At 39.6% G+C, this 24,913-nt stretch overlaps 1 protein-coding gene across 1 annotated transcript in view; it reads right to left on the bottom strand.

Moving 5' to 3' along the window:
* NEDD1 (NEDD1 gamma-tubulin ring complex targeting factor) overlaps nucleotides 1–24,285 on the bottom strand; it is a 42,966-nt gene extending 18,681 nt beyond the window's left edge. The window contains exons 1-7 of the mRNA XM_004583122.4: nucleotides 24,225–24,285; nucleotides 22,087–22,230; nucleotides 18,960–19,054; nucleotides 12,878–12,994; nucleotides 9,803–9,943; nucleotides 1,835–2,064; nucleotides 361–562 (exon numbers count right to left, since the gene is read on the bottom strand). Of these exons, the coding sequence (XP_004583179.2) occupies nucleotides 361–562; nucleotides 1,835–2,064; nucleotides 9,803–9,943; nucleotides 12,878–12,994; nucleotides 18,960–19,054; nucleotides 22,087–22,222 (921 nt within the window). The 5' untranslated portion in view covers nucleotides 22,223–22,230; nucleotides 24,225–24,285. The remainder of the gene's footprint in view (nucleotides 1–360; nucleotides 563–1,834; nucleotides 2,065–9,802; nucleotides 9,944–12,877; nucleotides 12,995–18,959; nucleotides 19,055–22,086; nucleotides 22,231–24,224) is intronic.
* Nucleotides 24,286–24,913: the final 628 nt, after the last annotated feature.

The following is a 24,913-nucleotide window of genomic DNA, read 5'->3' as shown; positions in this document are numbered from 1 at the left end:
ATATTTAAAAGCTCAGGTTACTAATGTGTCAGACTGCACATTAATATTTTATAAGCTCCTTGTGATAAATATATTTTTTCCTTAAAACAAATCTTTAGCTTGCTGGTGGATCTCGGTTTTCTCTAAAACAAAAAACTCTTAAAATAGTTTGAAAACAAAAATATATGAGAATTAAAATACAAAAGAAATTTTACAAGTAAGTATATCAAATGGCCTTGTACTATAATTATTTAAAATGCTACCATATAAAAGTAATTATGAAAAAATTATATATCTTGTTTAATTGACAACATGTAATTTTCATGTTCCAAACTGGATTTATTTGGTAAAATAAAAAATGGTGAAAAGAAAACACCTCACCTTACTAAGAGCAGTAGAATACTGAAATGCTATACACTGGACAGATGTCTTGTGAGCACTGATGGTCTTAACGGGTGACTTCAGCATCCTTAAATCATACTGATATATTTTCCCACGGGAAGTTCCAACGGCCAAAGTGGCTCCATCAGGCATGAAATCTACTGCAGTGAGAGGAGTATCAGCCACAATGGTTTTCACTAGCCTTTGGAAAGAAAAAGTACATGGATATATGCTAGTGTATACAGGTATGCACACACACACACGACTTATAAATAACTGAGAATCAAAACTAACATTTTCAGAATTAGGTGTACCACAAACACATGCTAAACACTTACCTAAAGCAGTTTTAGAATTCAAAGACATCTCTAATACAATGAAAGGAAAATCACCAGTAAAACTTTCCAACCTATTTTTCTATTCATTTGTAAGAGGTACATCCCATGGCTTCTAGCAACAGTCTCTTTGAGTAACTGCTACTTTCCCAGAGGATGTGACATTCCCACACTGGGCTCGAGCCTCAGGGTTGAGAAAGCTTTAAGCATCTATTTCTTCATTAGCCTGCTTTAGCCTCAAGAGAATATGACCTTTCACAGGGAAGCAGCTGCTGCATTGTTCTTTGTAGTTGCCACTTCAACAAAAAGACAAAGCCAACAGTCTTTGTGCCTTGGTCCTAGCTGAAGATGACTTAGACTCTTAGGGCTAGCCATAGATCACAAGAGTGAAATCATGTAAAAGCTCTAAGACAAGAGTGGGAGCTTCCCTGACAAGGAAATGAATGTTCTAAATGGTCTGTAGCTATTGTTAGGTGTCTTTAAACACCCAGTAGCACTTCTGCACCTGTTTCAAGCTACCCAAGCACATCTGTAACATGGTAGCACAAAGAGCTCAAGTGCTTACAAGATTACGTGCTCCCAGCTCCAGATCAGTGTTTCTCAACCGAAGGCAATCATCCCCATGGGATATTCAGCAACATCTGGAGGCCGTTTGTCACAACTCCTGAATGCTTCTGGCAGTTAGTTAGTGGGTAGAGGGCAAAGGTACTGCTAAATAGTTTGTAAAGTCCAACAGGCCTCATGCAGCAAAGGATCAACCAATCCCAATGGCAAGGGTTTAGAAATCTTTCTCCAAATAATAAATTAAACTTAAGGTGCAGCAGTAATATTGTTTCTGAAACACATGCATTTAGCAGTGCTTTCAAAAAGAGAAACATACATGCTAAAATAAAGACATGAAGTCAAAAGACATTATCCCTCAAGATTCATGTTCCAAACATATCTTTAAATAATATCATTCTGCATCCATCATTTTCTACAAAGGAGACAAAAAACAAAACTCTGCCTTACTGGATACGTTAAGTACACTAATATTAGGTCTCCTGAACAATAATGAGACAGGCACACATAAGTGTCCAATGATTGTTAATGTAATGACTATTTGTTACTAAATTAAGAAATTAGTATATCATACTTACTTCTTACTTGAAGTGTCATAGAGAATGATTTTTTTATCCAAGCCTATGGTTACAAACAGCAGTTCATTGACAGGAGAAAAGCAGATGCCTGAAGCTGGGGCTTTATGTGCACTGTCAAAGTTATGGTAGGAATTCTGACTATTCACATCCCACAGAGTCACCACTCCATTATCTGACACGCTGCCCAGCAATGACTTCTTAAAAAAGGAATACTTCAGGTGACGAACAGACTATAGAAATAAAACAAAATCTAATGTAATCGTAAGCATTCATAAAAAATAATTTTATGTAAACGATATAAAGCCAAGGACACTAAATCCACGGGGTTCATAGAATTACAATAACAGCCTTATCACTTAGTACGCTGTAAGATGACCTTAAAACATTTCATTATCTACCAACTGGAGATTCATCATGATTTTCGTGACCTCAGCATCACCATCTCAATTCCCCACTTCTTGAGGAATATGCTGTGATTATCTACTTGAACTTATCAGGATTGCAACATTAACTATAAATAAAAGGCCTAATCACAGTTAAATCACTAATTTATCCATACATATACTTCATGTTTCCTATATAAGCAAATGGTTTAGATGTGTCTACGTATTTGAACACAAGCACCCAATAGGCTGGCCATTAAACACTTGAAGCACAACAAACAAATTCTGTGAAGAACTGAGGCGCTGCCAGCTCCCTAGACTGGGGATGAACTCTACCCACCCTTCAAAGCAGCAGCCTCGGGCACCGCTGGCCTTTCACACTCAGCCCCAGGCCAGCCGAGGCCTTCTCCCTTTCTAGTTTCTGATGGGCCGGAACAAACAGAGCACCGGGCAGTGTTAGTAAACAAGTCTTGGATTATAACTGGTTGAATTTCGTCCACTTTTACTAAAAGGTTGTTCTCAAACTTGTACTGATACAATCATTTGTTGTGTTGAGAATTAAGTACTTCACATTTAAGCTAATTTTTTCACCTGGAAATTCCTACTCTGCTTTCTGATCATAATAATGTACATTAGCTTTCCATTAAAAAAATGTTTCGGAATTCTAAATTTAAGAAAAGAGTTTTTTTCCCAGATACTCAAGGCAAGATAATTACTATGTTTAGCCATTAAATTGGGCTTCTCATTTCCACAGGGTTAAAGTACCCAAATTAACACGTTAATTTTTATAGTTTTCATTTTTGTAAATAAGTATAGTTCTTAAAAGCAAGCTTTTCTCTGATCTATAGGAAAAATAGAAGCGAAATAAATCCTAGCCATATGTAAAAGACACTTTCGTGAATTGTTTAGAAAGCCATATATCACCCTATCAAAATATGAGGGTATATGTTAAATTTTTAAAAGATTTTTGTAGTGCTTTGAAGCGTTCATACCACTACGGTCCTTCACATGATCTGAAAGTATATGCAATGCAAAGGTAGAGTTTGAAAAAACAAAGCAGTACAAAGTCACAGAGCCAGTGGATTCTCAAAGTTCATGCAGTTTAATCTTTTAACTATGCAGGAATTTGCCTAAAATATCCATAAAATACATTCATTAAAATCTGCCTGAACGTAGCAGGGAACAGGCAACTTACTGCTTGACAGACACTATCACATTGAGAAGTGAAGATACAATGCGGCATGCATCTCTACTCCAAAATCAAAGATGAACTCCCAATAAAAGTGCTGATTATATTTTGACAACAAGATGTTGTAGCTGTACTCTCTGCCACTGTCCATACCTGCAGTGTCAGGATACATTTAAATACCAGAACAAAGGGCTTTTGAAGGACTATACTATTGTAATAATACAGGGAAAATCAATGAGTGGAGAGGCACTGGGGAAGCGATGAGAGGAAATCCCTGAGCCTATGGAACTAGATCATAAAATAAATATATTAAAAAATGTTTAAAAGCTGCATTTCTTCATTAAGGCAAAACAAAGTTCACACATTGCTTCAAATTCTTAGGATCTATTCTGGGAAGTCACTAACAATCAAGGGCTCAAGAAAGTGAAACGTTTCTTCCACTCAGGATTCTGGGTTCAGGTAGTGACTCAAACTTTGAGTGATTTATTAATTACTTATATTTTCCAGACCCCCGTGTTCTTGTTTACAAAAGAGAAAACACTTCTCATTTTTTCCAATTATTTTGAGAATTCCATAGCAATTCTGTCTTTGCAGAGGTACATGCCACTGTCATCACTGTTCCTAACTTCTGTGATGATTGCTTGTGTGGCCACCACTCAAACATCATGTACACCACTTTTTAAACATTCTCGTGTAACCACACTGGCTCCTTCCAATGCCTTCGACTTTATCTCTAATATTAACAGAATCTCTGAAGTTTCCATTTATCATCCCTCTTCATGAAAAATAGCATAAAGATCTGGGTAAACAAAGCACTGGTCTTATAAATTATGCTTACATTGAATAACAACTGATTTGGGTATCAAAAGCATTCAACTTACTAAGACCAAGTCCTGTTCCAGACTAAGCTATTTCTAAGGGAAAGAAAACAAAAAACAATTAAAATACCCATAGGGGAAAAATTCTAGCAGTATAAGCAGCAGTTCTACAATGCACTATTACTATGTAAGAATGTATCTGTGGAAGAGATAGTTTATAAGCAGAAAAAAATATCCAGCACTCGCTACAGATGGAATTTGGCAAGCTCTCTCAAAGGACCCAACAGTAAACTTTCTATACTGCTGTATGGTAAAGGAAGTTAGGTAAATAAATGAGGGTGGCAACCAAACTTCACACAGAAAACTAAGGGACCATGATGTCAATCAGCACTGTGGCAGAGCAGAAAGAGCTGCCCAGCAGCCCCACATGGGTGCCACTTTGAGCTTCCAAACCAGCTCCCTGCCAATGGCCTGGACAGCAGTGGTAGATGGTTCAAGTGTTTGGATTCCCGAACTCATGTAGGAGATCTGGATGAAACTCCTGGCTCCTGACTTCAATCTGGCCCAGCCCTGGCTGTTGCAGCCATTTGAGAGAGAAGCAGGAAACTTATTCTATCTCTTCCTCTCTCTTTTTCACTCTTTCACGTAAATTAAGTTTTCTAAAAAACAAAAAGTAGATCACAGTTTGTTCATCTGTTATTAATATTTAGACTTTTTAATTATAAGAACAATATTATGTGACTATTATCTTGAGAAAAAATTCATTAACATTTTGAGAGGTTATTTTAAATATTTTCTAGGTATAGACTGTGTGTACATTTATAGAGTATTAACAGAAAACTTGCAATCACACTTTTCTACTGGAAACAGCCATATCATTAATATTTCTGTATTATTTAAATAGCTGAATACATGAGTCTATCAATTTGAATAAAGTAACACTGGATATGTAGGTGACTTTTAATTTATAAATATGCTATGATTTTTTTAAACTACTAATTCATCAAGAATTTCTACTTCATTGCTTATGATTTAAAGGTTCTTTGCTGAAAAACTACTGAGTGGTCATATACCTTTCTCAATTTCTGTGTTTCCCATTAATCTACTTTGCCTATGTTATATTGGGCTGTCAAGACTTTTAAATACTAATTTGCACTTGCTCCTAATCAGAACATTAATGCTTTCATAAGTTGCAAACAGAAATACTTTGTCCAGTTCCTATTTCGTTTACTTTTCTGTTACAGGTCTCAAATTCTAAATTTATCAAACTTCTCCCAAAAACAACATCTTTCTACTTAGAAAATTTTCCCTTTGCACAGCTAAAAATATACTCCAATGTTATTTTCTCATAGCTTTGTATTGTTCAGCACATACATACAAGGTTCTCTGTATATGTATATGTAAACATATGCAAATCTATGTCTAAATAGATTCCATAGTATTCCTCTGACTCCATTCTGTCCCTGTGGATTGCCAGTGTCCTATTTCAAGTGCTCAACTTCTGCCACCTGAGCTGCCATAGTTTTTCTACACACATTCTCAATGGCTTACCATCCATCCTCACAGTTTGTAGCAGTAATACTCTTAAAGCAGAGTTTTGAGTGGTTATTATGTCAACATTTCTGAAAACTCTTGAGTTTCATTATATATGTCATGTGCAGAAAAGCAAGTCTGATACTTCCTATCCTCAGAAAATCTTGCTTTCAAATTTAGTCCTTGGCCAATGTTGGAGACCTTGGAGACCAATGTTGGAGACCAATGTTGGAGGGTCTGGACTACTCTGACATAAGTGGCTCATTGTGTCTAACCCATATAAAAGACAGTTTGTGACTGAGCACCTGTCTTCCTTCTGAGGGTTTAGATGTTCAGTATTAGCTGGGGTGGAGAGGATGATGAGGTAACCAGGTCAGGAAAAAATACCGGCACTGGTCTCTGGTGAGCTTCCCTGGCGAATACTGCCTAGATGCTGCAACTGGAAGCTCATACTTGGTTTTCCCTGGCCATCACCCATGTGCCTGCCCTCAGCAAAGATTCTGCTTTGCGTCATTTCTGTGTAACAAAGCACAGCTGTATATAGGACTGCATGTTGGGACCTGTGTGTTCGCCTATTGATATCAGGCCTTGTCTTTGCAACCTACACATACACAAACACCCCAGCCCCCTTTTCACCCACCAGGAGGCGTTACAGGCAGATTATAAGAAATCTAAAATGCTATGCGCATTTTCAATATTTTATATGATCAGGTACTGACATTAATTCCAAAGTGCAGGTCGCTAGATCAAATAACAAACAGCTTGAGTTCTTCAAGGCATTGGTGTCTGTGCAGAAGGAAGCAGAGGGAAAGATCAAAGAGATCTAAAGCAAAGCTGAGAATGGGAGAGGCCTAGAATAGCCCCAAGGTGTTCACAGCAAAGCACCATCGCCTATTTCACAGCATCAGCTGAAACCAGGAATGCCCACTGCATTAACAGGTCTGCGTGAGATCTGCAGAAAGGTCAGGGACCAGAGCAGTTCAGCCACATTGGATTTCTACCCTGAGTTGGCCAAGGCCGGGACCACACACTCAGTTGGAGTGACAGCAAACCCAACAAGAAAGGAGGCAACAGAGCTCAAGGAAACACCTTCAGACAGGTGGGAGAAAAAGTCAGGAAGGCAGTCACTAGTTTTTTTTTTTTTTTTTTTAATTCCCTAAAAAGAAGAGTCAGTTCTGAGAAATAAACACCCTTAATCTCATCTCTGCCTGTGAAACTAATTTCACAAATAAATTCCACATAAAGTTGCTATGAGAACAATGAGTAAGGTATTTTCAACAAATGACCAAAAAAGGTCAATAAAATGGTAAAACACATTTTAAAAGCAGCATAAATTAGAATACTCAAGAGATCTGGGGAATTAGATGTTTTAAATGCTTTTTCAAAAATGAAGGCTAAAGTAGAAAGAGTACAAGAATAAATAAACTTGACAGTATCTTAAATGTACATTAAAAGAAAGTGATTTTATAGAAAATCAAAAAGAAATAAGGAGAAAGAAATGAGAAAGCAATAAAACACTGAAAATCAGCAATGAAAATCAGATAACAGCAACAATTAAAAAAAAAAAAAGACCGGGGAAAGAATACAGTCAACAATTCAAGAAAACTTTTCACCAATGATTTAGAAATACATAGCCAAAGAACATACTATGTGTCTAAGAACAGCAATACAGAATGACAAACAGCAAGACACATTCCAGTAAAATTAATGGACTTTAAAGAAAAAAAAAAAAGGTTTCAACTCCTAGGGGGAAAAAACAAGCGACTTTTAAGGGGAAAATAATTAACTTATCATCAGACATCTGAGATGGAAAGGTAACAGAGTAACACACTTAAGCTCCTGAAGGAAATAAAGTGAAAGCCTGTGACCGAATTATCCTGAAAGAGGATTTACGCCTTCAAAGAAAATGTCAAAAGCAGAAGATGGATACTTACGGAAAAAATATTAACACATGAGGCTCATTGTGATTATAAAAAATTGGAAAACAGCTAAATAATACAGGAACATCACAGTATAAACTATGGCACTGAACAGTGAAACACGCAATATCATTAGAATGATGTTTATGAAGACTGATAATATGAGAATACCTTACATAAAACACAACAAGAAAGACTGAAAACAATACTGGATAAACAGAATGAATGTAACTGTAAGGAAAAAAGGTACAAAAATACAGAAACAGAATAAGAAAACACCTTTCAAATAACTTCAGTTAAAAAAAAAACTGGGCCCGGCAGTGAGGCCTAGCGACTAAGGTCCTCCTCTTAAATGTGCCCCGGGATCCCATATGGGTGCCGGTTCTGATCCCGGCAGCTCCACTCCCCATCCAGCTCCCTGCTTGTGGCCTGGGAAAGCAGTCAAGGACATCCCAAAGCCTTGGGACCCTGCACCCGTGTGGGAGACCCAGAAGAGGTTCCTGGTTCCCGGCTTCAGATCGGCACAGCACCGGCCGCTGCAGTCACTTGGGGAGTGAATCATTGGATGGAAGATCTTCCTCTCTGTCTCTCCTCCTCTCTGTATATCTGACTTTGTAATAAAAATAACTAAATCTTAAAAAAAACTGGAAGAGAAAAAAATGGAAGGAAAAACTTAACCTTTCTCAGAGCTGGCACTGTGGAATAGCAGGTCATGTTGACCCACCTGTGATGCTGACGTGCCATATGGGCACCAGTTCATATCCCAACTTCCCACATCTGATACAGTTCCCTGATACTGTAAGGTCTGGGAAAGCAGTAAAAGACTGACTTTTTGGGTACTGGCATCCACGTGAGAGACCTGGGTGAAGTTCTTGGCTCCTGGTTTTTGGACTGGTCCTGCTATTAGCCATCACAATCACTTAGGGGAATGACTGGGAAGATGAAGATCTCTCTTTCCCAAACTGTGCCTTTCAAATAAGTAAAATGAATGTTTTTCATGCTTATTTTATGCCTATTTATCAAACTTAAACTCATCAAGAAAATTACATACAAGGCAAATATAAACAAATACTAAGGATATACTTCAAGAGAATCATGCATATCTAATATCACACATTTTAAACCAATTTGGATTATACTGATGCTGCTCTAAAACAGAAGACCAATATTCTAGATAAAAGCTCTATAGCTGTCAATCTTGTCAATCTACTGGAGTTCAGTATAAACAGGTAAGCCAAATTAAAAAATACACTCATTCTTAAACAACAACAAAAAGTGTTGCATTATTTACATTTAGCATAGCTCAAGCAGATTATTAATATTTATAAAATCTACACATAAAATATCAAAAATTTCACTTGAGTAAAGTTAATGGACTTAACTCTTAGGACACGTTTTAAAGTTCCTTTTTAAATATTAGGAATTGGGTTTGGGAGCGCGGCCTAGTGGCTAAGGTCCCTGCCTTGATCCCATATGGCCGCTGGTTCTAATCCCGGCAGCTCCACTTCCTCTCTAGCTCTCCTCCTCTCAGTATATCTGACTTTGTAATAAAAATAAAATAAATCTTTAAAAAGAAAATAAATCTTTAAAAAAATAAATAAATAAATAAATAAATAAATATTAGGAATCAATGAAACGCATCTATATTTTTAGCTGCTTTGAGAAAGGCAACACAGGGTAACCTTTCTGTGCACCTGAGCTGCTGAACTTGCCGAACACCAATACACAACTTAAGACATCTGTCAGCCGCAGTTCTCCCAAGCAGCGAGGCCCTCTCTTCCCTTGCAGAAAGGCCCTGTGATCCACATCAAACTAATAGCTTCAATTCAGTACATATATATTCCTACTAAACAGCCTGAGGGAACTTCAAGTGGTTTGTTGAGAGCGAAATTAAAATCTAAGTTAATTTTGGTGCAATTAAAACAATGCATAGCTTTCTCATGATACTAATTTTCCATAAATTTTTGAAGACTCCTCTTTTGAACATCAATACTAAAAAACAACCAGAATTATTTTCCAAGAAAGCAACACAAATTTTAAAAATTTAAACACATAAATTCAATGACTTCTATTAAGACTTTTCAAAATCTCTTATCAGCTTCATTTGGAATAGATCTATACTGTACCTGGTTACTGCCATGGCCAAAAGGAGTACTAGATATATTAGTTGTTACACTGTGCAAAATGATTTCTCCACTTAATGATCCAGAAGCAACATAGCAATCATTCCAATTGTATGTTACACAAGTTACTTCATCTTTATGATCCTGAAAGACAAACAGAAGCAAGTACAAGGCCTTATAATCCCCACAAGGCTCATTATCAAATGTTATGTAGATAACAAATATTATGTATTTGTCAGTATAATATTTAACATTTTCTTTAAATATCCTAAAAAACGGGTAATTAGAAACTGATCAAATCTAAGTCTTCTCAGGATACAAAATTATTTCTAATATCACAACAGTCCAAACACTCAAATAAGGGAATATGGAAAGCTAATTCTCTTTAGATGGCATTATTTCTTCCTTAAGGAACCCACTTCCACAAACAATAGTATTTATGGTATGCTGACTATTAATGAGAGTCCTTGCCCTTGTTCAAACAACAACAACAATGACATTTAAATGAACACAAAATTGCAGAGTAAATCCTAAAAGGTAAAGTATCAGAGGACAGAGAAAGCAGCATTATCATTGTGAAATAAATTAACGGAAGATGACATAAACTCCACATTAACCTCAAAGAGAGATGAGAAACTGTATCAGAGGAAGGGAAAAAACACTACAAAATGGGAGAGAGCAAAAAGCAAATGCACAAGAATGTTATGAGAAGAAACAGCAACTGCCAACTAGTGCTAGAAAATTCGCATATTACTTTCTAATCCCGAAAAAATCCTGAGAAAAGCAAGGTTGTTTTTCCCTTTCTACAGATGAGACCCCCAGGGCACCAAAACTCAAACAAGCTCACAGAGCTGTGAAGAGATACAGTCAGGATTCAACTCCAGGTCAAACTCGCATCTGTGTCCCTCCCATGACGGCAGGCTGCAACTCCAAACCAAATGGAATCCAGTTTGAGGAAACAGAACTGTTCATTTACCATGAGTTCACAAACACTGTTGCCCACTATCAAATCAGAAATGTCTACTATGGACACATACAAATGATCAAGGTTTAAGCTGGACAGTTCTTGATAGCTTGGTAACCTTAGTAATATAAACAAACTGAGGCTAATAATTCATGCACTATTAACAAGTAGCTCTTATCATACACTTCTACTACAAATAAGTTCTCAGATATTCTTTTTCCCCCCCTTTATTTTGTTTTATAAGAAACAATTGCTATCCTAAGGGGGAAAATTGCTTCTAATGTAAAAGAATAACCAGCATTTACATATTGTTCCCATTTGAAAACTAAGAATAAGAGGTTCCTTGCAATCAAATGTTGAAAATAAATTATTCCACAAATATTTATTACACACCTACTAACTGTGACAAATAATATTAAATTACCATGGAAAGGACTGTAGTAAGGAATCCAAAGGTAATATAAGATTCCCACTTTGAAAATTAAATACTTGTTAAATAAATAAATACATGAGGGACTCAAGAACGCTAAGAATTTGAAACAATGATAAAAAACCAGTTTGGAGTAATTCAGAAAACTAAAAATAGAAAAGATTAGTACAATTTTGCCATTTGGGAAAGGGTCAGACATCTAGAATTTGTAACATCTATTATATGACTGGCCACAGATTTTAACCTCTTTTCAAGTCTGTAAGACATTTCTTGTTCATAGTAAGCAAGTCACCCCAAGAATATTAAATCCAAATAATTCACACTTTAAAATACTAAACAATGAATATCATCTGAGTCTGCATCTTTGCCATTACATTGGTGAACATCTCTGACTCAGTTTATTGCATATAAGAATAACACTATCTAGCTTTCCAGAGCTATGAGTGCAACAAAAGCTAACTGTTCTCATTACTAGCAATTTATTTTGTTTATTATTATTATTATTATTATTAATGCTATCATGCCAGAGACTTTAGAGTTAAGATTTCTAAAACTTTGAGAAGTTTGGCTAAACCTGAAATAATGAACCAACAGAGGTAATACTTAAGCAGTAAGTGCAGGGATTGCATTTCGCCTCAACTAAGAGAAACTCTTCATCAACATACCCCTTTTCCAATACGGCTTCATTCAGTGACATGAACACATAAAAACATGGTGATGTTTGCTACTTGCTAAAAAGAAAAAAATAAATAAACCTGAAGGTAGGAGAGCTAAAGAGTGGGGGACATGTCAAACTGGTGCTGGCTGTGAGCTAACGCCAGGTCATGGAGACAAGATGCCAAGTTCAACAAGCACAGCCGACTTCCAGTACATGAATCCCAAAAGATCTGCAACGTCTATGTTTGGTTCCGGAACTCAAAATTGAGGAAGTTCTGATTTCACGTGTATCATGTACCCATTTAAATATGTTTAAAATGTGCCATATAAAAACTTTTTTTAAAAGATAAAAATTATGTAGGGTCAGTTTCTAAATAGTAAAAGGACACAGTGAAAAGTAAAAACTTCCCCCCAAAATCTAAACCAATGATGAATATTTTCATACAACTGCAAGAGATAATGATTTAAAGAAGCATTAATTTAAAATAGTACATTATCTTTAAAAATAATCCATTGTCAAGTTGAAAATGTACACACAAAATATGAAAGAATTATTTTAAAATTTTTATATATATATATATATATATATATATATATATATATATATATACATACACATATATATAAAAGCAGTGGCCAAATGAGCTATAAAAGAGGTCAAACTTCTACTTCTGATTAGTGGCTTAAGTACTATCACCCCTAAACCACTTCCATTTTCCCAAAGTATCTTAAAAAAAAATCTCTGATAACAATAAATCACACTTAGGAAAAGTAGTGGTTCACACATTTAAGAAAAGAACTAAGTGGGAAAGCAGGGAAAAGTTTTAAACACAGGTAATGTGCATTAACAAAACAGAAAAAAATAAATAATTTTGGTAAAACACTATTTTCTTGAAAATCTGCATGCAACTTTGAAGCACCCTATTTATCATGAAAGCTCAAAATTAAAAGAAAAGTTTGGGTAATACTCTGAACACACTACAAGTTATTCCTTTGTGTAAAAATGAAAGCAAAACAAAAGGCTTACCGTGAGACATCGATGAACTCTTTTTGATTTTAAATCCCAAATATTAACGGTGCTATTCAGGCCTCCGCTTACCAAATACATAGATGTAGAATTTAAACTGACACATGTCTGCTTTTGCTATTTAGGAGGGGGAAAAAAGATCATCTTAATTTAACAGAGTCCAGAATTGACTTAAGTCTCTCCAAACACTTAGCATGCATATAATGAATATGTGTTGAATTAAATGCTATAAGCAGGTTAATACTTTAATTAAAGATCCACCTATTATCTTTCACAGGAATCCAACACCTTGTCAGAGGGATCAAGTTGGCTTCAAGAAAATCAAACAGATTTGTGCATGCTTCCAGACAACACGGCTAGCAGGCAAAGCTCAGGAAACAGGAGCAAGTCCTGGCTTCCCATCAGGGCCCACTTGCCCTTTTATCTCCCCTTGATAAAACTTGTACTTGCATCTCCACAGAGTAACTTCAATTAAAATCAGCCTCCAACTCAGACAGGGAGTCTTCCAGGAATCTCAGCTTGAGACTCTATAGACTCTGTGCTTTATCAATGAATAAAGTTTTGTAAACAGGTCAAAATACTTGTTCTGAGCCTAGGCAAATCTTCCTCATGGAAGCCAAGCATCAACTATCAAAACATCAGAACCTGACCTTACATTTTTCCTTCATCCTGCAAAGACATTACTCAACCATTTTCTTAATATAAAAACAGTAAGTAACCCTTGGGTCCTTTTTCTCTCTGTCCCCAACCAAACATTTCTATCAACTCCAATCCTAAAATAAATTCTAACAAGTTCTCCCTTATAGCTCCTAGTGGTGCAAATCCAACATTGTATAACCACAATATTAGCTTCCTATATTCTGTTTCCAATGTTTTTCCACCTTGCATCTTCCATATACAGTGCCAACTTTTGAGAAATGCTACACAGATCATTTCTCTCCCCTATTCTCAATCACACCCAGCCATTAACTCAATGCTCCAAACCTGAAAACTGGGTCCTGCCTCTGCCACCTCACCTCATGGCCCTTACCACTTCTCTCTCCTCATTGATTAATTCTCCATCTGTACTGAACTTCCACACTCCTTAAACATATCCATACTATAATTTGCATTATGGCTAATACTGCTACTCTCTTTGCTTGGAAAGCTAAATCCCCTGAACCTTGGCTGGATGGCTTTTTCCAGTTAACAGATGGCAACATGAATGCTGCATCTTCAAGAAGTCTCTCTTGGCCACCTAATGTAATTTGGTATTGCAATCTTATTTTAGTTTTCTGAACAAGTTGCCAACATCTGGGTGTTTTTGTTCATGCTTTATTATGTGTCTCCCACCAGAATGTCAGCTTCATTAGCACAATGACCACATCCAGGATCAGTAAGTATTTACAGATTAAATGGCAACCCACAGAGGCTGTCAAGTTCTCACAAAGAGTATTCACAAGTGTAACCTATCTGGTGGTTCCATCGGTGACTAGAATACAATACTGTATTAAATTTTCTTAACTTCAGCTAAGCAACACGAAGAAAAAGAGTAAGAGAAATGAAGGTAAAAGGCAACATTTTAGGACTATGCTAAAAGTTAAAGGCAAGCTATGCACATTTAGGTAAGTTGTCTTCTGAGAAATGAGAGGCTGAGGTCTTCTTACTTTGAGAGTCTGTATCCTAAAAACATTCTCTGCTCAAGAGACATTCCTCAAAGACTGCAGAAGCCCTGACCACACCCCATGGACTACCCACAGTTTCTTAGGTTCTTAACTAAGAGTATTAACTACCATAAAAACAGCCCAGATGCATGTTACATCAGTGTTTCAGTACATTTGCTGTAATTTTCTTTCAGGTGCCATTCTAGGAACTGATTTTAGCACAATGAGTGTAATTAAATACAGTCTTCTATTATCACTGCAAACTGTCACAGTTTATTCCAGCCTATCAAAACAGCATTTAAGTAACAGACACAGGGTTACAGTTCCTCAAAGACTGACATACGAAGATGCCCATCATCATAACTATAACTAGGTGTAAATCAGCAAAACAAAAACTCTTATTTGCAACTACTTCTTATAAGAGATAGTTGCTGTGCTACTAATGTAGCTAATAAACTTAGATAATTAATGGAAATCATGTGATTATTACAGGAAACTGTACCCCCACAGCAACAGGTGTAATTCTGAAAATCGAACAGTAATGAGCCCAGCGTGATGGCCTAGTGAATGAATCCTTGCCTTGCATCAGCCAGAATCCCATATGCACACCAGTTCGTGTCCCAGTTGGTCCACTTCCCATCCAGCTCCCTGCTTGTGGCCTGGGAAAGCAGTAGAGAATGGCCCAGAGTCTTGGGACCCTGCACCTGTGTAGGAGACCTGGAGGAGACTCCTGGCTCCTGGCTTCGGATTGGCTCAACTCCAGCCATTGCAGTTACTTGGGGAGTACAACACCAGACACAAGATCTTTTTCTCTGCATTCCCTTCTCTCTGTATATCTTCCTTTCCAACAATAGCAACAACAACAAAAAAATTTCTTAAAAAAAAAATCTAATGGTAACAATAATATTCCTAATTATTTGGAAGCCAGTAACATCCATTATAATGCTGTTAATACCAACCTAATTTAATGATGTAAGATACCAAGTAAAAAAATATACATATATGAATTTAAAGTTCTATTTTCCATTCTAATGAAGGAAAAGATCACATGGAATGAGTAACCAAAAGAATTTATCAACACACTAATACGTTAGAAAAAAATTACTGATAAGGCCTATCTGCTTAGTATACTCCTAAGTGAGCGCCTATCTGCTCATTTACTTCACCAAACTCCTCCAACAGCAAGGGCAGGCGGGAGAGAAGATGGCAGTCAGGAACTCACTTTACTTCTCCTGATCACTTGAGCCATCACTATTTGCTCCTAGGCTGCATTATCAGAACACTGAAACCAGGAGCCAGGCCTAGAATCAAACCTAAGTATTACGATATGGGCTGTGCAGCTAAACTAGCATCCTGATCACTGGGCTACACTGCCCACCCCTGCAAAACACGTTTCTCAGTAAATCAGATTAAAAGCTAGATCCATAATTATTTCACTTTTATCCAACTGGATTATGATGTGATTTCTCAGCTGTGGGAAAAAGAAATAAGAACTGTAACAACTGGGCCCGGCGGCGTGGCCTGGCGGCTAAAGTCCTCGCCTTGAAAGCCCCGGGATCCCGTATGGGCGCCGGTTCTAATCCCGGCAGCTCCACTTCCCATCCAGCTCCCTGCTTGTGGCCTGGGAAAGCAGTTGAGGACGGCCCAATGCTTTGGGACACTGCACCCGCGTGGGAGACCCGGAAGAGGTTCCAGGTTCCCGGCTTCGGATCGGCGCGCATCGGCCCGTTGCGGCTCACTTGGGGAGTGAATCATCGGACGGAAGATCTTCCTCTCTGTCTCTCCTCTGTATATATCTGGCTGTAATAAAATGAACAAATCTTTAAAAAAAAAAAAAAAAAAAAAAAAAAAAGAACTGTAACAACTAATTTGGAATTAAAATAAAAAACAAACAAACAGGCTCTAAATTAACACTGTCGCTGTCCCGCAGCGATGAACTTGGTGCACAGAGCCAATAACAACATGCGTGGACTCTGACTGATGGTCCAAGCCGAAGTTTATTAGTGGCATCAGACTTTATACACTGAGGGTCATATGGGATAAGGGAGGAAGTATTGAGCTTATCAACAAAACCCATCAACTGTTTCTATGCTTTTGTTTGGAACTCCTTTTTTCTCCTATATTCCACCAAGTGTCTTCATACACATACTGTTCACTCAACTGTTCTTATACAAATGATAGCCAATCAGGTATACAAAAGGTAGCCATTCGGTTGTTCTCATGCAAATATTATCCAATCAACTGTAATCCTGTGCTCCCTGACCTTCTAGGGTCACAATGTCCTCCTACAAAACATGAATTCATTAATCCTAAAGCTATACTGTATGGAAGTAGAGCATATTAATATGTAGGGCCCAGCGGCGTGGCCTAGAGGCTAAAGTCCTCGCCTTGAACGCCCCGGGATCCCATATGGGCGCCGGTTCTAATCCCGGCAGCTCCACTTCCCATCCAGCTCCCTGCTTGTGGCCTGGGAAAGCAGTCGAGGATGGTCCAAAGCTTTGGGACCCTGCACCCGTGTGGGAGACCCAGAAGAGGTTCCTGGTTCCCAGCATCGGATCGGCATGCACCGGCCCATTGCGGCTCACTTGGGGAGTGAATCATCGGATGGAAGATCTTCCTCTCTGTCTCTCCTCCTCTCTGTATATCCTGGCTTTCCAATAATAATAAAAAATCTTAAAAAAAAAAATATGTAGTGGTGGAGGTGGATGTCAAAATTGTTTTGTTATCAATCATATAGTTTTTGAAAAACACTGACATCTAAATATTTGAAGATAATTAAGATACTCCCCTTGGGCCTGGCGCTGTGGCCCAGCAGCTAAAGCCCTCACCTTGAATGCACTGGGATCACATAGGGGTGCTGGTTCTAATCCTAGAGGCCCCGCTTCCCACCCAGCTCCTTGCTTGTGGCCTGGGAAAACAACCGAGGATGGCCCCTACACCTGTGTAGAAACCCAGAAGAGGATCCTGGCTCCTGGCTTCAAATCGTCACAGCTCCACCTGTTGTGGTCACTTGCGAATTGAATCATTGGAAGGAAGATCTTCTTCTCTGTCCCTTCTCTCTGTATATCTGCCTTTCCATAAAAATAAATAAATCGCTACCAAAAAAAAAAAAAAAGATACTCCCCTTGTTCTTTTGAGAGCTACTGTCTTTTATCAACCAGAAACATTCTTGGCCTCAATATTACCTAACTTACATAAGCATCTCAAACTTCATTTTTCTCTTCAGTATTCTCTTTGCCAAATCTCCCAACGTCTGTAGGTAGGAATGAATTTCAGGCAAAGCCAGTATCTTTAGAAGACAAAAACCAAAAGTCCTCTTTAAATCTGAACTGACACTCTGTCGTCCCACTGCTTTCCTTCTGCTTAGGCTACTCTACCTATCCCAGAAGAAAACTTTGGCAATTCATGACATAAGGCCCACTATGAAAACTTTGAACTAAAAAAAGAACAAACTACCAAGTGTTTCTAGCTTTTTATTTAGACTGTATCCTATTTTAAGAGATACAGCATCCTATTTTAAGAGTGTGTGTGACTGAAAAGGAGGAAGCCATGTGATCCTGGGTTGGCGGGATTGACCTATCAAACAAATCAGGAAGGACACACCCCGAGTGCACATCAGTGCTATGGGACTGAAGCTCATTTCACCATGGCACTCTGGCTCATGGAGAACTTGCGTGAGGCTCAGGCAGGCCCATTCGTACCAGATGAAAGGACTGTGAAGCAGACAGCTGCTATCAGGTACAGGTCTTTTGCTGATGATGCTAAACTTAAGGTTAACGAAGGAAGAGCCGCATCACCAAGGTTCATATGGTCAGGTCAACCCAACGAACTAGCTGAGACCTGTCATAATTGGACATTATCAACAAGATCCCTTACCTACAGGGCAAACAGACAAAGAAGTACCTGGTTTAAAAAATCTAAGCTCTCCTAGAAGCCAACATTATTTTATCTAAAGATGCCTCAATAAACACCCATCTCTTACCATTAAGGGTTACATTATTCTGAACTTATAATAAAATCTATATGTTAGGGAGGTATGTGATATAGCCATTAAAACGTCAGATAAGTTGCCTACATGCCACATCCGAATGTCTGAATTTGATTCCTGCCTGCAGCTCTGGATTCCAGCTTCCCACCAATGCACACCCTGGCAGGCAGCTCAAGGGACCACGTTTCCTGTCACCACATGAGAGAGACTTGGATTGTGTTTCTAGCTTCTGTCTCCAACTCTGGCCTAGCCCAACAGGCCACTGCAGGTATCTTGGAGAGCAAACCAACAGATGGGAACTTTGTCAGTCTTGCTACCTCCCAAATTAATTGAGAGGGGGAAAAAATGAGCCTTAAAACACTTTTACATTTACTTGCAAGCACCATGAGCACCTGTCATTCAAGCAGAGTTAAGAGTTAAAATTTTTAAGTTAAAAAAAAAAATCACTTACCCCTTCAGCAAGCTCTAGAAGTGGAACAGGTTTACATTTACAACTTGAAACAACAATTTTGTCACCACTGGAAGATGCTGTCACTAGGAAGTTGTCTAAATGAAGAGTTAGGGAGTATCAAGCAATCATGAGCATGTTCTACAGCATTAGAGATTAATATTATAATCAGGCAATCACACAAGCCAACACACTTAGGAGATGAGCAAATGAAAATAGCATATACATTGGCTTTCAAACATGGCTCCAGTTACTAATTACTAAGCTAATTCTCTTCATTAATACTTTAGGGAGGAGTTATCATATTCTGCCTGCACTGTCACTTGAAAGTGCTTTTAACCCACATGAAATACTACTCCATTTTCAGACTAGGTCAGAAGATCTAATTTTATCTTTCAAGAATGAAAGCATAACAGCATGTATAAGTTGGTCTTTTTATCTAGAAACACTGTAATTTATTAAACCAATATTCGGTACTAATTTAAGCTAAGAAGAAATATCTACATTTGCCTCCTGTTTTCCCAGTCAGCAAGTCAAACCTGATATTTTCTCAGGACCAGAAATTCTGAGATAGAATGCTAAAAGTATTAAGAAGTAATATTATGCTACCTCTAACAAATATAAACCATAAACACATAAGGTTGTTTACATTTGTTTATTCGAACACTATTTGAAATTAATGAAGATTTCGTTTGAAATTATATTAACCATATTTCACTCTCGCTTGATTTGCAAAAACATGCAAGTATTTTGTGAGTAAGTCACCAATTTATCGATACATGAATCAAACATCTCTGTTTCCATGTAGGTATAATGTTGAAAGAACAAACAAACAGACAAACAAATTTTCCATTGGATTCCGTTTATTATTACTTTGCTACTTGGAACACAGATAAGGACTAGAAAAAGATAATGTGACAGGGACTAGTTATGTATTTCTCTTGTAGTGTCAGAAGTCATGAGGAAAGCCAGGAATACCATCCAGAGAAAACTAGCCTCCCCCATGGATCACACTGGCCCGCCCTATCCTGGTAATATAAGCTTCGAGGACCCAAGCTGCAGTCCAGGAACTCCGTTCTTTAGTAACTGATCTGCACGAGGGAATCAAACCTCACCAGGAATAATGAGGCTTTACAGAGGCCACGAAGTGAAATAAGCCAGACTCAGAAACCTGGCAAATATCACATTTCTTTTTTCTTGTTTGTAGAAGTTAATAACTAGAGAATATAAAAACTGTGTAGAAATCATTTCATTTGGTATTCAGTTATAAAAATTACTGCACTGAATCATACTATATAAATAACGATAGACTCTTTTCCCCCACATTAAAAAAAATCAGAAATGAAGAGGGGGAGACAGTGAGAACTTCGTGTACGTGTACTCAGAGGACAAGAGATCTATATACTTACATGCATTCCTGGGTGGAAATAGTGTATTTCAACATAAGGTGCTTAAAAAGTCGTACAAAAATAAAACTAATTTCCAAAAGTCATTCAAAACAAAACCAGCTTAGCTTTGTTGACAGACCACTAAGCTGTCAATCCTTAGTAACTCCTTGGAAAAAATAAACTGAAAACCCTCAATTATTCCTAATTAAGAATGCTCTATTAAGAACTTCATACTCTAAGTGACAGGAAAAATTAAGCTCTACACATTACAAAAACTTTTAAAAAGAATAGTAACTCATGTATCTGATAATTTCTTCAAACATACTCACTTCACCGCAAATTTGATTTACAAAGCACCAATGCACTCGCTATCACTCTAACACAAAACCTGGATATGATGGAGTGCTAAAGTTAATTCAACAGGAAAGTCACCTTTGTTCCCTAGCTGCAAGAGCACACAGGGTGGGCAGGAAACCCTCAACATTCCGCTCCTGAATCAATTCCACTTTGGTATTCTTCCTTTCATGAACACTTTGGTCCTGGTAAGCTCAGACCAACGATGAAAGTTTGTTGTTTTCAGTGTATGAGTTTCACAAAAATAATTTCTAGCTCATAAACTAAAGATTATTTCCACACAAAAGTTGCTAAAAATACAGCGATTCCCCTCTGGCGAGGATACCGGTGGGTCTGGAGACTTTCTTGCTGTGACATGGGGACCCACCACTGGCATCCAGCAGGATGTCCAAGCAGCCTACCCCACACAGGAAAACCTCCACAACCAAGCACTGCCTGCCTCAATAGGTCAGCTCTGCAAGGCCCAGAGCCCGCAGTGACCCCACTCCTTCATCTGTTATATCCACTTTGAAGAGCTTACCAAGACAGGAAGGGCTCAACCAAAAACACACCACAAAAAGCTTAGGAAAATGCAGCCTGCATCATTTTACTTTTTCTGAACTAAGCAGTAATTCTCATCACAGAGAAATAAGTAGACTACACAGGTAAGATGGGGATTTTGGGCAATTTGTTTTCTCCTTCCCATCAGGCTTCTGCTTTTAAATTTCGTCCTTATTTTGAGACCAGATCCACAAAAACCTCAACATAGATGTAAAAACTCATTCCAAAACCTTCTGGAATTTTTTCCACTATGATCTATGTATTCTACTTGATTCAATAACAAAATGTTGCCCTAAGACTAGGATCTAGTCACTAACATCAGTTTTGAAATAGCAGGTTTTATTAATGAGGTTGCAACTAACACTTTAGCAATGAAACCAACAGAGAAAATCAGAGTACATATGATCTACTGTTAAACTCTTATACTTTTGACAGTAACGCAAAACTTGTTTCTCATCATGGGTTGCAAGCAAAAGTTTCAGTTGATGTTGGCTGTGTAACCAGAAAAGTAGCTACTCACATTTTTAAAAGGGCAGAGGGACATGTGTGGAGGTGTGTCCATTTTATCAGAGTACCTGGGTTCAAGTCCTGGCTCAGCTCCAATCCCAGTTTCTAGCAAACACAAACACACCGTGGGAAGCAGCAGGTGATGCTTTAGGCAGTCAGTCTCCCTGCCACTCACAGACTTGGTTTGATTTCCCAGTTCCCAGTGTCAGCTCGGCCCAGTGCTAGCTGCCGAGGACATGCAGGGAGTGAACCACAAATCACTGCTCACATGTTCCCTCTCTTCAGTCTCTCTCTCTCCAATAACAAAATCACTGAAATCCCTGAAACGTTTAAAAGGATACTGTTGCTGCTCCAACACAGCGAACTGACTCCATGTGGTGATGTGTGTGGATTGAATTTATCCACCAGTGTCAGAGATGACGCATCCCATATTTTAACATCATCTCCCGAAGAAGCAAACCTGAGGTTTTCCTGCATTATTGCACCTGGAAAAGTTTAAAACAATAAAGTTAGGCCAAAGAAGAGTGGTGGGGTTAGTTATCCCAACGGACCTGACTAAAGACACACGGTTCTAACTGCTCACTAGCTTTCCAGCGTCCTCACCACGAAGTGGCTGTGATGCACTTGGTACAATGCCAACCAGATCACATTCTCTGCGCTGTCTCTCCTAAAGGTTTCCTCACAGTAATCAGAATGAATTCCAACCTACTTTGCCTTCCTTGTCACCTGACCTTATGCGATTCCCCCTACCTCTCCAGCACAGCCCGAGCAGGAAGGCAAGGTCGTTCCCACTGCAAGCAGGAATTCACCCTCCTCTGCTGCAGAACACTTTCCCAGACTCTCCATGCTCAGCTCCACCTCACCATCCAGGCTGCAACTCAATGTATCTGCCACCAAAAGCCCTTCCCTGATTGCCTTGGCCGAAGGGGCAGTCCTTTACCAGGGTCCCTAGACTCCATGATGCAATTTCATTTTCTCACAGCATCTCCTCTGTTTCCCTCGTTCGCATGATACAGTTGGTCTCCCATACCACAGGCTTGACATGTAGTATGCAACAGGCACTCAACAAGTAACTGCTCCTAAAAGTGCCCTGAGTTTTTAAAAAGTGAATGATGCACCAGTAACCTTGCAAGTCAGAATGCAGTCTCTTGGGAGTTTTTCCAAGATCACCCTAAAATTGGCAATTCAGCCACAGGACTTGCACAAAATTCTTGTGACAGTGGTCTACACCGCCCTCGCATCATTCCTATAAAGTCACTTCACAAAGCAGTCCAGAAGGTACAAGGTTAAGAGGCTGCTTAAGGGAGGCATTTTTTAAAATGGCAAGCAATAACGTATGGCAATTTAGGTTAAGAAAAACTCCCGAACAGAGGGACAAACAGGGGAAGGGCATATCGTTCCTGAGGACCAGGGATGTCAACAGACTCAGGGAGCCTTTGTGTGAAACATACTCCCTGCCACAGGACACACTGAACGTGCAATAAATCAAAGGAAATTTGCATTCGCAAGAGGAAAAGAACAAGTAGTATTTTAAAATGAGCTAAAACTTTTCACTAGAAAATACAGCCATTGGGCTTCACGATGCTCTGTCCGTGGAATACACAGAGCTGCTAACATTTACGAAAGGTACCTGTTGGACTCACACCTGTTAAACCCACTGCAAAATCACTTTAAGTCACCTGTTGAAACGCAGATGCACAGTGTGCATGTACTGCCTGAAGTGTGTGCCTGCGCCCTCATATGAAATGCTGGAAAGATCGCCCAGTGAATACAACTGCGAGATCCGTGGATCATCATCTTACAGCGGGCCTTGGGGGTGGTGGGGTGTACCTGGCCGACCGCTGAAGTCAAAGTTCAGAAAAACTGGGTCTAAACGATCTGCCCTGACTTAGCCCTAACTAACTTCAGCACAGTCATCGGATGACTTTGTCAGAACCAAACACGTGTGAGGGAGGGGCGTACATGGCATCAGTCCCCCAAAGAGGGTCTCTTGGGAAAGGGAGATGTCAGCTTGAGCCAAGCGCAACTCAACTTTAGCTGAACTCGAAGTTCTCTAAGTTGTATGCAACAGTTCTTAGCCGCACAGACGCTCAACCAAGGCAAAGCGCACCGGGGTGCCTTGCCTACGCAATGTTTACAAAACGGGAAGATGGGACTTGTGAGGACAACTGGCAACCTTTCACAGCCCCCCATGTTGCCTGCATTTCACGTGCAGGACGCAGTCCGGTGGGCCCAGCGGACAGGCGGGGCGGGCGAGACCCCGGCCCGCGCGGCTCCCGGGACACAGCCGCACCCAACGCGCCGCCGCGCCCCTGCCCGGCAACCGCCTGGAGCACCGGGCCCGCCGGGGCGTGCGGGGGAAGCAGGGGCCTCGGGCCTGCTGCTCCCCAAGGCGAGCCGAGGGCGGCCGAGGAGCTGACGGTGCACGGACGGGGCGGGCGGCAGCGGCCCTCCGACCCCGGGCCCTCGGGAACCTCACCTCTCCGTGGGCGGCACAACAGGGGGACACGGCTCAACCCGCTCCGCGCTGGGCTTCCGGCTCCCGCCTGGACTGTTAAACTTGGGCGGCCGGAAGTCCCGCCCCTACAGACGTCACAATCCGAGGCACCGCCCCAAGCCCCGCCGGGGAACGTGGGCGGCGGGACTCAGGCTCAGGGCTCCGGGCTCCGGGTCCGGCCGGCAGGACCACAGACCTGTGGGCTGAGGCTGACCCCGGGTGGGAACTCCAGGCCGGGCTGCTGCGACGGTCCTGTGGCCGCTGACAACCGCGCCTCAGTCATTGGTTTGTTCGCTGACAACATATATTTGTGCCTGCACTTATCACATCCCTTAAATATCAGGAAGTTAAACTTGTAAATTGAAAGCTATTACAGGGGTGAAGGGAATGGTGGCAGGAGAAAATAGGGAAGGATGAAGGGGAGAGGGATGATGGATCGATCCCATTATACCTACAAAAATGTGTTGTAGAAGACAAGAGAAAAGAAGAAGAAAAAAACATAAGTCGCTCCCAAGAAAGGCATGAGATGCATGAAAGATAGGGGATGAATTAACAAGGATGTGAGTTTAAGAGACGATTCTCTTTAGAGGAAGCTGCGGCAAAGGAATGGTACCACAGGCAATTTAAAAGCTGGAAATGTCTTCTTGTTAAAATCCCAAAGGGTAAGTCTC

This window comes from Ochotona princeps, chromosome 15, assembly GCF_030435755.1.
Source record: "Ochotona princeps isolate mOchPri1 chromosome 15, mOchPri1.hap1, whole genome shotgun sequence".
Classification (NCBI taxonomy): Eukaryota; Metazoa; Chordata; class Mammalia; order Lagomorpha; family Ochotonidae; genus Ochotona; species Ochotona princeps.
This window is presented reverse-complemented; position numbering and strand designations above follow the sequence as displayed.